This window comes from Penicillium cosmopolitanum (genome assembly GCF_028827165.1).
Source record: "Penicillium cosmopolitanum strain IBT 29677 chromosome Unknown utg000003l:1.0-3747932.0:1.0-3751027.0, whole genome shotgun sequence".
Classification (NCBI taxonomy): Eukaryota; Fungi; Ascomycota; class Eurotiomycetes; order Eurotiales; family Aspergillaceae; genus Penicillium; species Penicillium cosmopolitanum.
This window is the reverse complement of record NW_026622673.1, coordinates 3209982-3224795: the sequence shown is the minus strand read 5'-3', so window position 1 is coordinate 3224795 and position 14814 is coordinate 3209982. Positions and strand designations below refer to the sequence as shown.

Genomic DNA, 14814 nt, shown 5'->3' with positions numbered 1-14814 from the left:
GATCCGAACATTTCAATATCAATACTACTTATTCTTGATATCTACTAGCTGCTTCTCTCAAAACCACTGATAAATATGCAGAAGATAAAACCACTCCAGCGCTAGGGTTTAAACCCAATTACTCGCTATCACTCGAGTCATCTCTCGGCCTCTTCGTCTTTCCGCCCTTGGTAGTTTCCTTCTTCTTCTTCCCACCCTTAGGAACCTCCTTCTTCACTTCAAAAACATACATCCTCGCGTTCCGATCCTCCCCACGCCATCCACCTCGCTGGCCATCTTTCCCCTCAACCTCCCCTAAAGTCCGCGCATGCGAATAACCCTCATACGAAGACCAAGGAAATCGGAAACTAGTGACAACCTGCAACCCCGCATGCCGCGCCAGATCCTTAATATTCCAAAGCGTATACGGCTCGGCTTCAAAAAGCGAGACGAGAATTTGACCTGGTCCTGTCCGGGTTGTTTTGCCGGTAGTCTGGACATCTGCACCTGCACCTGCACCTGCACCCTCGCCAGCATCGTTCTCATCATCATCATCATCAGAAAACTCCTCATCATCCTCCTCATCGCCAGACTCCCACTCATCATCCGAACCAGCCTGTTCCGGCGCCGTCGATAAAAGAGGAACACAAGCCTTAAAAAACGAAACAAGCATTTCCTGATTCGCTCTAACTTGCCGATTAACATCCGTCGACAAACCACCCACATGCGGAAAATTGAAACAAATCACATCCCAAGGCCCGCTATTTGCTACCGGCGTCGTCGGAGTACTCGGGTGCGGTTGCATCTTCATCCTAGCAGCATATGCTTGACCGCCATTCTGAGCATCTTGTCGTGCAGCTTCTTGCTGCTCTTCCTTCTGCTGCTGCTGATGTTGTTGCTGGTGGAGTTTCCAGGCGGGTGTTTTGCGCTCGCGGCGGGTGAAACCTGTTTTTATCTCTTTGCCTCCGCCGCCTTGGGTGCCGAGTTTGCGCGCGTCTATGGAGAAGAGGACCTTTGGACCGGGGTGGGAGGAGGGTTGATGCGATGATTCTCCTGCTCCCTCTTGCTTCTCTTTGTCCTCTGTTTCAGTGGACGTGGATTTTGATGATGAGAGGATTTCTTGGATATGTGAATCCGCTTGTGGGTATTTGGTGTAGAGTGTTTCCTTGGAATCGTAGCATGTTGCGCAGAGTTTGCGACATTTGTATTGCTTTGCCAGAGATCGGGCGAATGAGAAATCACCTGTAGTTGATAATTAGTATGAGATGACTTTTTTTGTTTCCCCTTTTCCTGCCAAGGTGAGTGCCATTTCTAATCAAATACAAAAGGCCCTTGGAGAATTCGATCGACATTTACTCAGTATCCAATGGAAAGAATTGAGATTTTCCAAACCAACCAAGCAAATTCAAACAAAAAGCCAAACCATAAACGCGGAAAAGAAGCTCCCAAGTCCAAAGAAAAGCCAACAAAAAGAAAAGCAATCACGTACCCTCACCAATCAACAAAATCCGATCTCCCCTTAAAAACGGCACAATGGGCCTCTGATTCTGCTGCGAGCCCTGCAACTTCTGCGGTCCACTTCCACCTCCATTTCCAGCCCCAGGCCCTGGAGCAGAATTCTGTTTTCCACCCTTCTGCTGGACAGATGCGGGCGCGCCTTTTCCTTTTCCTGCTCCAGCGCCCTGGCCCTGAGCTTGACCCTGTTTAGGGCCACCAGGACGATTGGCACGAGGAGGAGGGCCCTTCTGCTTCTTGCGGGGCATGGCGATGTTTGTCTTGACGGCGGTTGTGGTTTTATATGTAGTATAGCGTATTTGATGTATAGATTTGGTTGTTGGTGGGTGTTAGGCTGAGTATTGTGAGAGTTGAGGTTGAGGTTGAAAATAATGTCGGCCAATCAAAGTTCCGGACGGGAAAAGTGGTTGTCTATCGATAGCTACACCGATTGGCTGGCAGAGTGAAACACTAAGGAATTGGTATACAGGTTTGATTTCTTGGATTTATTAACAGGAATCTGCTGTAGAATATTTCCAGAACACTCATGATTGAAGAGAGAATCTGTGGTAGAATGGTTTTACTGCGAATATCACCGTTGATAGATCAGCCTCAGCGGAGACAAATCCGGTCCAATCGGTTCCGCAAGCGGAAACCACCAAGAACTAACTTGGAAATTATATGTACAAGATCAATTAATCCAAAGGAACATAATGGATAGAATCGAAAAAGTGATAGCACTACTAATATATGGTAAAGAGGGGGGGGGGGGGGGGTTGTGGAATTAGCGAAGACCTCTATAGAAGGGTCGAGTAAATCTATTTACAACTACCCAGTTGACCAGCTCTCTCTACAAACTTCAAGTTGAAGATAGCCAAAAACTTGCAGGACACAAGGAAAACCTCAAGTTAAAACACAAAACCTTATATTAGATGCCTATGAATTAAAGACATGAACATATCTCAAAAGCACACTCTATTGCTTTACTCCAAGCAGACCTATATACATCGAACATGAGAGGGGGAAAACCAGGCTATGCCCGCATGAGGGGGAAGAGGAAGAGAAAAAAGAGAACAGAGGTAGAAAAATTACTATATCATACTGCAAACCAAGATGGAGAACCCTTTCCCCAGATGAAGGAAGACAAGAAAGTAGAAGCCACCAACACCGGAAAGAGAAAGAGACAACGGAAAAAAGGATACAGTATCGAATTGCAGAGTGCATCGACGGGCTGCAATGAAACGTGAGTCATACAAATGCAATAAATGCTCCCCCGCGTCGCATCATGACAGATGAAGGGGATTGGTTTGCCCTGCCTTTCCAATGGGTAAAACCAGATTGGAAGGGGGTAGGGTTGGAGGGGAAGGTTGGCTAAGTTTCTTTCCCGCCTTTTTAAGAATTGAGATCAAGGTGGAGTATTTTAGGAGCGCAGGGAGTCGCGCATGCTCTGGCTACTGGCGCTGACCAGAGGGTTGGAGGTGGGGAGAATACCAATCTTGGGCTTGGCGTTCTGCTTGATCTTGGCCACGGCATAGACGATACCGGAAACAAAGCCGACGCAGATGGCGGAGACACTGGGGAAAGTGCATGGGGCGTCGAAGAAAATGAGACCAGACAGAGCAATAGGGAGCTTGTTCAGAGCGCCGACCATGGAGTAGGTGGTGGACGAGGTAACGCGCACGCACCAGGCGGAGGCGTAGGAAATGAAGACAGTAGAGGCACCGGACAGGATCATGGCGACCATAATACCGTTACGGTTGGCCTCGGGGAAGTTGCGGGCCAGGTTGGCAGACGACCAGTCCTCGAGGAGGAGGGTGGCGACGAGCAGGACGGGGATAGAAAGCAGGTTGTTGTAGAACATGGCTAAGATGGGTTAGTGGGTTGGGGGCGAAGAAAAAGGAACAAGTAGGGGACATACTGTCAAAGTCCTTGAAGTTGGTAAGCTTAATACGCTTGCGCATGCCCAGAACATAGGACGAGGTGCACAGGCAGTTGATCAACATCCACAGATAACCGGCATTGAGGGTGGAGACAGCGCTGGAGGTGTCGCCGCTGCTCTCAACGGCGTGCTTGATATCAGCCCAGGCGGCGATGAGGGAGCTGAACACCATCAGGCCGAAGGAGAAGAGAGTCAACGCAGTAACCGAACCACCGAACCAAAGGACCTCGCCATAAGCAATCAGGATGATGGTCAGGTTCTTGAAGATGGTGTAAACGGGGATGGAGAGGAACTGGAGGGCCTTGGAGCCGGTGTAGATCATGCCGATCAAAAGAAGAGTGATGGGGAACCCTAACAAGAGAATAATATGTTAGATACAAACGGCAACCCTTGGTGGATCAGAGGGGGCTTACACTTCTTCGCCTCATCGGTGTTGAAGTCACGATAGGTGATGAGACCCATGGACTTGCATGTTTGGATGGCAGTAATGCAGACAAGCGACTGGGTATGTTAGTATTGAGTAATCGCCGACGGGCCTTCTTTGACAACAAACGTACCTGAACCATGAGCAGAAGGAAGTTGAGGTTGAAGTCCAGACCCGACAAGACATACTTGTTCATGACGGTCATCAGAATGGAGGCACCACAGTAGGCCAGAACAGGCAAGGCAGGGTGGCCTGCGACCGGACTGGGATGGGAAACACGGGGCAGAGGCGACGGAGCCGCCTCGAACTCCTTGTTTCCCTTGTCAAGCTTGTCCATCTCGACAGTGTAGTCGTCGGTCTTCTTATCGTCAGCCATGGCGGAGGGTTCGGGTGGGCGAGTGAACGGGAAGGGAGGGATGAGAAGTCGGAAACCGAAGACCGGAAGTCAAGAGTCGAGAGTCGAGAGTCGAGAGAAGACGTCGACGTGCGCAGACAAAGCGAGCGACAGTGGAAAGTTGGAACAAACTGGACAGGCTGGAAGTATCGAAGTTCACGACGCGCAAGAGAAACGCCGCGAGAGGAACTTTTGGAGATTATGTCAGCAGATAGGGGGCTGAGTCAGCCCTATAATTACATGAAATTACATTCTAATTTTAATTTACTCCAGTACACTTGGATACTGGTATAACTAGTTTGATTATTATGGAAAAAAAGATTAAAAACAGTTTAAGTGTTGAATAGACTCAGAATTATCCAATTACCTACTTTATCCCCACATCAATTGCCGAATATTGTCCAAACGGGAAATCACCCCGTGATAAACGGTGACCCGAGCTCGAGTATACGCCGCACCGCAGACAGTATCCAGCCCACTTTCACCAACATCACCACTACAACTACCCCCCACTTTCACCACAACTCAATTCAAGGAGTCCCCCTACCATCAATGACTCCAATTGAGTAATCGACAGCCCACCTATATCCACAAAACCCCTCATACCCTCAACCCCACCCCTCAAGGGCACACTCAAAATGTCCGCCCACGCTACAACCGAGTCGGACGACGAAGCCCTCTTCGCCGCACTGGAACACGAAGAAGACACAAGCTACCGTGACCACCGCATCCAACAACTAAATGCCGAATACGCCTCGAAAAAGACCAACCGCGACGCCAAGAACGCCGCAACAGCCAACACCACAACCACCTACCCCTCCATCTCAGGCGACCAAGCCGTACTGGACTTCACAACGCGCAGCACGCGGTGTATCGTGCACTTTGCCCACGACGATTTCGCGCGGTGCATGGTAATGGATAAGCGGTTATCGGAGCTTGCGGCGCGACACTATGAGGTCTCCTTTGCGCGGGTTGATGTGCGGAGCACGCCGTTTTTGACGGAGAAATTGGGAATTCGCGTATTGCCTTGTGTGATTGGGTTTAAGGATGGGGTTGGTGTTACGCGTGTTGTTGGGTTTGAAGGCCTTGGTGCTCGGGGGAATGATGCTGGGGAGAGCTTTAGCGTGAAGGTTCTTGAGAAACGCTTGTTGGGCAAGGATGTTCTTCTTCAGGCGAAGTTCTCGGATGATGATAATGATGAGGATGAGGAGAGTGGGAGTGAAGGGGAGGAGGTTAGGAGGGGGCCTAGAGTGAAGAAGAACAAGACTATTCGCAGTGGGATTATTCGTGGGGATGACGACGATGATGATTGGGAATAAGGGACTGGTCTAATTGGCGGTGGATCTGCCTGACATGTACATGAAAATGATATACCATGGGATATGATGGGCCAACAGTCAAAAAGGCTCATGAGAGGGTAAATAGACAAGGGTATACATGGCTGGTGATTGAAACCTAGGATTGGGGAGGACTTCTTTATGATACCACAGTGTGTATTTTATGATGAGATGAAAATGGACAGACTCAACCACCGCGGCAAGAAGACAGTAGCCCGAGGCATCCTGCGTGAAAAGACATGACATGATTGTCTGCATGTTCTGTTTGACGGCAACGAGGACCTGGAAAATGCCAGAGATCGCATAACCGGAAAACTTGATGTACCACAATAACTGTACATGCTGACAGCCAGAAGAAAAAAGATCAACCCAACGGGTGTGAAACGTTTAACACCTCATAGACTGCCATGCCTTGTCCTTTCATTTAACTCATCTAGACAGTAACGACACAACGGTAGTCATCGCGTCCGAGTAGTCCATGATCACCGGGGAAGTACTGGGTTTGTCTATCGTCAGCATACACCTTTAATGCATGTTGGAACTGAGGCCCAAGGCCTAGGATAGTGTTGCTGTAGAAGATCCAGGCTTGTGGCCAAGTTCTCGGATGCTTCAAGTCTTCGTCTTCGTGTATCGAGAGCCGGGTCCTGGATGCCAATCGGTATAGGCGGGCCAGAGTCAAAATGTGGCTCGTTTGCGTCATGTCTATTGGCCTTAACTCGAGTAATCCATGTGTCCACAAATATATCCATGCTCAAATGAACTCTGAGAATGATTTGCCATTGCACGAATAAGCTCCCGAGGAACCAGTGGGCTCACAAAGGAAATGAAAGATTGAGAAAACTTGGGGTTTTCGGCGTCCAATATCGAGCACAATCTTCTTGTTCTCCGGTGGTCCGTTGAGTGGTTCGTTGAGTAGTTCGCGACTCATGACTTCCAGATCCTGTGTTGCGGAAGAGTCTCTGGTTGGATAAGCATTTTGGAGGTTCGTTTGGCCGACCTTGCGTCTTTGACGGAGTGAATTGGGCCGATCCGCTTGAGGCACGAGATCTCACCGATGCTGGCGTATGCCAGCAGATTGCTGCCTCTAATTTCTCGTTGGAGCAAATTGATTCTGTCTTTGACAATCTCAACTGCGACCATAGGTAGAGAAAAGTCAGTCGGAATTTTGGCGATCGAGTCTCTTGTTGGTTTTCCAGTCTTTACGGCTCTTGATGTCTACCATCATGAGGATCGTTGCGGCATTCCCCGACCCGGAAGTGGATTCTTCAAAAAGTGGACATTTCGTCCGATAAACTTCAACTCTCCCGATGAATTGGATCAAGCTTCACGGAATTTGAAAATCGCTCGCTGGGAATGTTCAGGGTTAGATTGCAACCAACATCCAAATGAATGTTTCTGCTTACGTTCAACTCGTTGTACATCTGCTGGCACCCCTTTACGAGTTCTCGTCTTGCAATATTCAGACTAAGGTCGATGAGCTTGACATGACATTTGTGAGCCGATGGCCACTCCGTAGGTGAGTAGGAATAGACCGGGTTGTAAATTTTCCGCAACAGTTCTTTCCTCTTTGATGCATTTCAGCCCCACAATGTTAAGTTCGAGGATGCTTTCCCCTGTATCCGGCAGATCTATATCAGTCCACCCATGTCTCAGGGCTTTCCTGATTCAGGAAATGCCATCATCTCCAAAGTGGAAATCCGAGATGATATCCACAGGCTGGATTTGCGAAACTAAAAGGATCAAATTTCGGCCTTTGGGAGTGGATTCTCTGAATTCTGTCTCTGCGTATGGTTTCAGGCTGGCTCGAATATTCGGCCACTTCATGGATTGAGGATTTCTGGATAGCCCTTCTAGGGCTGGCTGTTTTGCCACGAACCCTCGAGGCGAGTTCCCTGCCCCTGCATGAGTAAAAATTGACAATGAGATATATGGTCTCAGCTTGGCTGAAGTTCATAGATCGATGTTCACACGCAGAATAAAGCCATGGCGGATACTTGGTGTTGATGTAGAGGGGAATTTGTAGAGGAAGCAGGGGGGCTGGAGGCCCTTTCTCTTAAGAACGACCGTGAAAGGCAAGCGCATCAGCTTGAATGGCCACTATAAAGATGGAAGGTACGACCGGAGCGTTCGGTAGTTGTGACTCGAATATTTCCCGCATCGCCAATTATAAATGCACTAAGACTATGTAACTTGATGACGAGTATTTTCGTCATTTTCTTCTACGGGAAGTTGCCTCCCCATATGTTCTTCACGTCACTGATTATACGAGCAAGTCGCTATTCGTAAACCACATCAAACTATCCGAGCCGAATGGACTAAAGGTTTCTTCAAAACTCTTGAGCGCAAACTGGCTTGATAGATTCCGCAAGTCTGGTTGGCAGGACAATATAGAACTCGTATCTGAGCAACCTTTTGCGAACGTGTATTTATTGCCTACAAGAGCAAAATACAATAGTGAAAGGTGAGAATTCTGAAGAAGCTAAGTGCTCCAACCTGTGCAAACACGGTGATATAGTTACCAAAAGCCCGCTCTGGCCTGAGGCACACACGCAAACGGGCATTTGGCCGGAGTTTCGGGCGGTTAGTTATGTCCAGACAATTACATGTAAGGCAAGCGTGTTTTTGACCTAAACTGTGATGAAAGGCAATGTGCTGCAGGTTTCAAATGTGCGATTCGTATCCATCGTGCATACACACCCTACTTCAGCAAATCCAATATGTTTATAGTGACAAGGATAGTGCCTGGCTGCAGAGCCAAGAAATGCGCTGGACCAATAAGCGTCAAAATAGCGAGAGGGGAAAGAATGAGGTTGGTAAGGTGGCGGTATCTCGGCCGTATGCAAGAACATCGAGATCGGGCGTCCAGTCGCACATCCAGGCATGAGCCTCATCACCTGGGCAACACAGTACCCCGGTGAGTAGGCATATCGACATGATTCCTCCCGGGGCCATCAATATCTTACACTTCCCCAAACAATAGACTATACAAAATACACTTGGCTGTCCTCCGAATCATGTCAAGCCAACAGCAACATGAGTTTTTGGATGTCGCTGTGGGGATTATTACCGCGCTCCCCTTAGAGGCGCAGGCAGCTCGGGGGGTATTTGACGAGATCTTGGAAGAAAGCCAGGGAGACGAAGAAGAACCTCGACGCAGTCAACTCCCGATTGACTGGAACTCATATACTCTGGGTCTGATCGGGAAGCACAAAGTTGTCCTTGCCCACATGCCGGGGATGGGTAAGGTAAAGGCCGCAAGTGTAGTGTCTACCTTTCGCACCAACTTTCCTGGAGCGAATCTTGTGTTGCTCTTGGGGATCTGTGGGGTGACTCCAACGAATTCCGACTAGGCAGACATTCACCTTGGTGATATTATCATCGGGGAAAGCATCATTCAACATGATTTCAAAAGCAATACACAGAAACGTTTGAGAGAAGGAACCAAGTTGATACGTCGACATTATCTCGGCAGCCTGGTAGTGCTATTTGACCAACTTCCTCCCCAGTCGTTCTATAGACTGATCACCAATAAGACAGAATTTGACGAACATGACATACTAAGCAACTTGGGATCGATTTCGAGCATTCCAGATGATACAAATGGCTGTATCAACAAGATCCATATCTACCATCACACTTTCAGGGACTTCATGCTGAGCAAGGTGCAATGCAGGTGTGAGGATGAGAGAAACGGACATGCATGCGAATGCATAGATGAGAGATTCCATGTGGATCAAAGAGAGGCCCGCGAGAATGCATTGAAAAGCTGTTTAATTCTTCTTCAAAAGGTTTTGAAGAGAGATATTCCCAAATCTGACGACTCAAAATTTCGGCCTCGCGGCGCAAAGTATCCTCGAGACAGAGATGCGTTTCTTCCGGAAATTGAATATGCATGTTTGTACTGAGTGACACATCTTGCGGAATCTGGCGCGATCTTTCACGAGAACGATGTGGTAGTGCGGTTTCTCTTCACACATTCTTTGAATTGGCTGGAGGTTCTTGGGTGGATGGGGACATCTCTTGATGCGGTGAACGCATTAGAAAGTCTATTCTCAGGGCTGACCCGGGTAGGTCTGTCGTTTTTCCTGAGAGCTTCATATCTAATTTATATTCATGGGCCAGTGTGACGAAAGATCCAAGATTTTCAGTTTCATCAAAGACCTGACCTTATTTGCTCTGAAGGTTAGTAGGTCACGCTTAATAGGTAGACCTTAGGAGAAGATAATACTCTATGTCAGGGTGTATTATATTTAAGGTAGTAATCTTGGAAGAGTATCCGTGCTCCTCTAGGGCTAAGGTTACAGGCTTGCTAGTGCGATATGTGAGTCCTATTAGAATGGCTGAAGTCTGCAAGCTCCTGGGAACAATTCGTCTAGTTTGTCTTAGTATGCTACTCCTTACGGAGGTCAAAGGCCAGAGAGTATAGAGAGCCAATTTTCTACAACTTCCAATTAGATCTACAGGTGTTCGAATCAGTCAACAAGTAAGTAGTAAGTAGTAATACAATAGCCTCCTCGTAACTGAAGATAATTCGTAGGAAAAATAATCCTTCAACTCTTCCGATCGGAGACAGGGCAAGATTTCTTGCAGTGACCAATGAGCAGGCAATAGGGCCATGACGCTTTGCTGCTCCCAGGAGCTTGAAATTTGATTACTACCTTGACATCTTTCCCCTGCTCCTCTACTAGTCACAGATCCCAAGAAGCAAGAGCATATAACAAGCCTCACAATTATGTTGAGGGCATATCTTATTTTCTCCTCCGAACAAGATATATTAATTAGGTCAATACTACCCCTCCCCATATAGACTAAATCGAAACCTATCTCCTACCAGTGCACCTTACTGCATCTGAATCTATTTAGTTTCTTGGTTCGCGAATAAACACGCATCTCCTACTAGACCTGTGCAATGGGCATGCCCCAAATACCTACTTGGCCCCCAAATTACATTCATTTTATGGTTTTTTGGCATATTTCTTAGCGGTATTTCTTAGGGTTCCAAAATTACACTATTAACTATGGCAAAATACAAAACAAAATACAATTTGATAAATATCCCTTTAACCGATCTGACTGGTGGGACTGGGTCGACATGTTCCTGGGAATGTCACTAGCCCCACACTGCATAGAAACAAGATGAGCAGACTCACTGTACCATAAGAGCGGTGTGGGTGAGTTGAGAGACACCGATAATTTCTGGCTTAGTGCGCTGGAGTCACATGATTATGAGGCTGAGGACATGCGCCTCTTTCAGCTCGTTGTAATCCAGCTGAGGGTCTCGTCACGAACCACATCAAGAAACAGCTACTCCTTGACGTCTGCCTAACCCATTAACTATCCACTTTGTGACACCTTCCTTCTGGACCAGATCGACCAAGACCTCTGGGTATGCAGGAAGAGAGAGTGCTTGACTGACATATTGAGTACAATCTTGCGCGTCTGAACAGTCTGCGTAGTCGAGTTATTTTTCATCCGATATGGCTGAGACCCTCCTATCTCAGCCAGAGCAATCCATACTAGCACAAAACAAAACTAGACCCCAAACATCGCCATGCCAAAAACGACTCCGACACGATGCCTATACCATCGGGTGGGTGTGCGCCCTTCCGAAAAAAACAAACCGCAGCCAGAGTCATGCTAGATGAAGAGCACGAAGCTCTTCCGATCCCTCACAATGACCATAATACATATGCCCTTGGCTCAATATGCGGCCACAACGTCGTCATAGCCTGCCTCCCTAATATGGGAACCCACACTGCCGCGACCGTCGCGACCTCGATGATAAATACGTTCCAATCGATAAGGTTTGGGCTTCTGGTAGGAGTTGGCGGCGGAATTCCGTCGAAGGTCAGTCTAGGTGATGTGGTTGTCAGCCAACCTATTGCCGACTATCACGGGGTGGTACAATGGGATATGGGGAAGCTGGAAGAGGGTGGGCGTTTTGTCCATACGGGCTCACTAAACAGACCTCCGAACGCACTAATCAATGCATCGAATCTGCTGAAAAGTAAGTATGAGATGTACGGATCGAAGATAAATGAGTACCTCGATGATGTGGAAAGGAAATTTCCGCGACTGGTGCCGAAATATACCAGGTGTGAGTGCTTGGAAGACCCATTGTTAGTATCCGAGAGGGTGCATCGGACTCTGAGCGAAGTCCACTTCCTATCTAGGTTCTGGCAGGCGATCATCATAATTGTCGCATATCTTCTTGGTCTGTGGGCTACTAGTCCTGTAAATAAGGAGAGTGGGTATTTACCAGAGAAGACAGAAGTGACAAGGACCCGAAGAGAAGTCAGGGTGCACCATGGCCTGATCGCGTCCGGAAATAAAGTGGTCAAGGATGCCAAGTCGCGAGACTCTCTCGATAAGGTCTTTGGTGGTCACTTGCTATGCTTAGAGATGGAGGCAGCTGGGCTCATGAATGACTTCCCCTGTATTGTTATCCGAGGAATTTGTGACTATGCGGACTTGGAAGAAGAAGATTCCTGGCAAGAATACGCTGCAACCGTTGCCGCTGCATATGCAAAGGAACTTTTGGGATGTGTGCAGCCAAGCGTTGTTGATGCCGAGAAGGCCGTATTAGAAAACGGTTAGTAGCTACCTTCCTGACTATACCAGCTGCCGGTTTCGCAAGTACCAGCAGGTATCACTATAACTTGGAATATTTCCTGACTGCGAGCAGTGCAAGAACAGGTCGATAGCGTGCAGCAAACGACAGTTGCCACAAAGGCTACTACCGATTCCATCAGATCTGTCCTTCACAGTGATAAGATCAAGCGCTGGCTTTGTCCCCCTGATCCGTCTACAAACGCCAACCGGGCGAGAACACTGCGCCACGAGGGGACAGGCACGTGGCTCTTCAAAAACTCCGTCTTCCAGTCGTGGCACTCGGGGTCACGTCGACAGTTATGGCTGCACGGGCTCGCAGGATGTGGAAAGACGGTTCTTAGTGCGAATGTGCTTGATCATCTCGTGAAGGAAAACGACGGTCTTATCCTTAGCTTCTTCTTTGACTTTAGCGACATAACAAAGCAGACCTTAGATGGCATGCTACGGTCGCTTGCTTTCCAACTTTACCTAGGTGGGGCTGACTCTATAGTTCACCTTGATACTTTAATTCAAGCACACCAGAATGGTAATGACCAACCTACGACGAGGGGGGCTCTGGGCTATTGTTTTCAAGATGCTCGTAGCCCAGAGGAAGGTTTGTGTCATTCTAGACGCATTGGATGAATCGAAAACAAGGGGTGATGTTCTCGAGTGGATCAAAGATATAGTATCTAGGCCAGAGTTGATTCATGTCCAGCTACTTTTTACCAGTCGACCCGAATCTGAGTTTATACGCCATATTCCCTTTTTAATAGGGGAGGAGAATTGCCTATCACTTGATAAGCAGGCTATTAACTCCGACATCCAATTGTGGGTTACAACACAACTTTTCCAACGACGTGATTTTACAGAGAAAGCATTATCCCCAAATCTCCTCGAAGAGATCCGGAGAAAGGTTGGCGACGGGGCCGACGGGATGTGAGATATCAATACTTAGATCGAAGCACTAATATGTTGCTAACGCCTTATTAGGTTTAGATGGGCGTCCTGTCAACTGGATAGTCTGGGTCGGTGTCGTCACGAGGCAGCTATAGAGGAGGCTCTCGAATCTTTGCCTCGGAATCTTAATGAGACCTACGAGCGCATGGTTAAAAGCATACCTACTGAGCTAGAAAGTGACGCGATACGCCTCCTACAATTCCTAGTACATTCCAAGCGACCTCTCAAGGTAGCCGAGGCTAAAGAGGTTATAGCGACGCAGATTGAAAACGAGTCGCAAGGGTTTAATATCAAGCGGCGGTTGTTTTGCGAGACTGATATTTTGGATTACTGTCCCGGTTTGATAGTCGTTCACGCCACCGATAAAGAGCTACATCTTGCCCACTTTTCCGTGAAAGAGTTCCTTCTCGGGGAAGATCATTTCAGGATCAGGACTGCTAGTATTTCTATCGTGAGGACATGCTTAATCTACCTCGCAGAGATCAATAGTACCTACAGAGAGGTAAAACGGGATTTTCCGATGGCGAGATATGCCGCGGAAATCTGGACAGGGTTTGCTGCCTTAGCCCCTGCTTCTGAAGAAATAGTACGAGAGATAGTCAGCTTCCTCGAAAAGGAAGCGACATTCCAGCGATGGGCTCGTTTATATCAGGCTGATAGGAGTTGGGACAATGAGCCTGGCCCTCCGAGGGGTTCAAGGCTTTACTATGCTTGCATGAGTGGGCTCGTAGTGCCTACACGAGTTCTTATTTGTAAGGGAGCGGATGTTAATGCACAGGGCGGCCGTTACGGCAACGCTCTCCAGGCTGCCTCGTTAGAAGGGCATCAAGAGATCGCCGAACTACTCTTGGACAAGGGAGCGGATGTCAACGCACAGGGTGGTGAGTTCGGCAACGCTCTCCAGGCTGCCTCGTTAGAAGGGCATCAAGAGATTGTCAAACTGCTCTTGGATAAGGGAGCCGACGTCAACGCTCCGAGCGGCCACTACGGCAACGCTCTGTATGCCGCCTTAGAGAGAGGCTATCAAGAAATAATCATATTACTTCTGGATACAGGTGTGGACATCAACGCGCACAGTGGTCGCTATGGCAATGTTCTGTATGCCGCTCTAGAAAAAGGCTGTCAAGAGACTGTCAAACTACTCTTGGACAAGGGAGCAGACGTCAACGCGCCGGGCGGTCACTACGGCAACGCTCTCCAAGCGGCCTCATTAGAAGGCCATCAACAGATTGTCAAACTGCTCTTGGATAAGGGAGCAGATGTTAACGCGCAGGGTGGCCGCTACGGTAACGCTCTCCAGATCGCCTCTCAGAGAGGCCATCAAGAGATTGTCAAAATTCTCCAAAGAAGAGGCGCTGAGATATCGTTTTCAAAGCAGTCCCCCTCTAATACTTCAAGCCCGGTGGAGAAATATCGTCCCATAGACTCAGAGCCTTTTAATAAAACTCAATAATTCGTTCTCTGACCTCCACACGGTGTGCCGCTATTACTTAGCTTTAGGCACCATCACACTTTTTGCTTTTGCACATTCTGGGCGTGGCTACCCGAAGTAACAACCATGGGTGAAAAATGCTGAGTCTGAGCAGCGGTTTGTATCGGGATATCATGCAATTACCGAGAAATAACTGGCCAAGATGCATAATTCAGGCGGTTATCGCTATTGCGCTCCTCTTATGCAATCATCAACCGTGGTTGG

At 48.2% G+C, this 14814-nt stretch overlaps 6 protein-coding genes across 6 annotated transcripts; 4 read left to right on the top strand and 2 right to left on the bottom strand.

Moving 5' to 3' along the window:
* Positions 1-118: 118 nt before the first annotated feature.
* Positions 119-1742, bottom strand: N7509_001229 (25S rRNA (uracil2634-N3)-methyltransferase; the record flags this gene model as incomplete). The annotated part of the gene is made up of 2 exons (XM_056625866.1): positions 119-1221; positions 1469-1742. 2 exons carry the CDS (start codon positions 1740-1742, stop codon positions 119-121), a joined length of 1377 nt encoding a protein of 458 aa, XP_056494448.1.
* Positions 1743-2893: 1151 nt separating this feature from the next.
* gmtA (GDP-mannose transporter) lies at positions 2894-4212 on the bottom strand (the record flags this gene model as incomplete). Its single annotated transcript, XM_056625865.1, has 4 exons — positions 2894-3336; positions 3392-3763; positions 3826-3913; positions 3970-4212. 4 exons carry the CDS (start codon positions 4210-4212, stop codon positions 2894-2896), a joined length of 1146 nt encoding a protein of 381 aa, XP_056494447.1.
* A 656-nt stretch (positions 4213-4868) lies between these two features.
* N7509_001227 (thioredoxin domain-containing protein) lies at positions 4869-5549 on the top strand (the record flags this gene model as incomplete). Its single annotated transcript, XM_056625864.1, has 1 exon — positions 4869-5549. The coding sequence occupies one exon, from the start codon at positions 4869-4871 to the stop codon at positions 5547-5549; it is 681 nt and encodes a 226-aa protein (XP_056494446.1).
* A 1403-nt stretch (positions 5550-6952) lies between these two features.
* N7509_001226 (uncharacterized protein) lies at positions 6953-7301 on the top strand (the record flags this gene model as incomplete). Its single annotated transcript, XM_056625863.1, has 2 exons — positions 6953-7083; positions 7124-7301. 2 exons carry the CDS (start codon positions 6953-6955, stop codon positions 7299-7301), a joined length of 309 nt encoding a protein of 102 aa, XP_056494445.1.
* Positions 7302-8581: 1280 nt separating this feature from the next.
* On the top strand, positions 8582-8917 carry N7509_001225 (uncharacterized protein; the record flags this gene model as incomplete). Its single annotated transcript, XM_056625862.1, has 1 exon — positions 8582-8917. One exon carries the CDS (start codon positions 8582-8584, stop codon positions 8915-8917), a length of 336 nt encoding a protein of 111 aa, XP_056494444.1.
* A 2224-nt stretch (positions 8918-11141) lies between these two features.
* On the top strand, positions 11142-14571 carry N7509_001224 (ankyrin repeat domain-containing protein; the record flags this gene model as incomplete). The annotated part of the gene is made up of 5 exons (XM_056625861.1): positions 11142-11686; positions 11741-12159; positions 12253-12625; positions 12702-13097; positions 13152-14571. The coding sequence occupies 5 exons, from the start codon at positions 11142-11144 to the stop codon at positions 14569-14571; spliced, it is 3153 nt and encodes a 1050-aa protein (XP_056494443.1).
* Between the last annotated feature and the right edge of the window lie 243 nt (positions 14572-14814).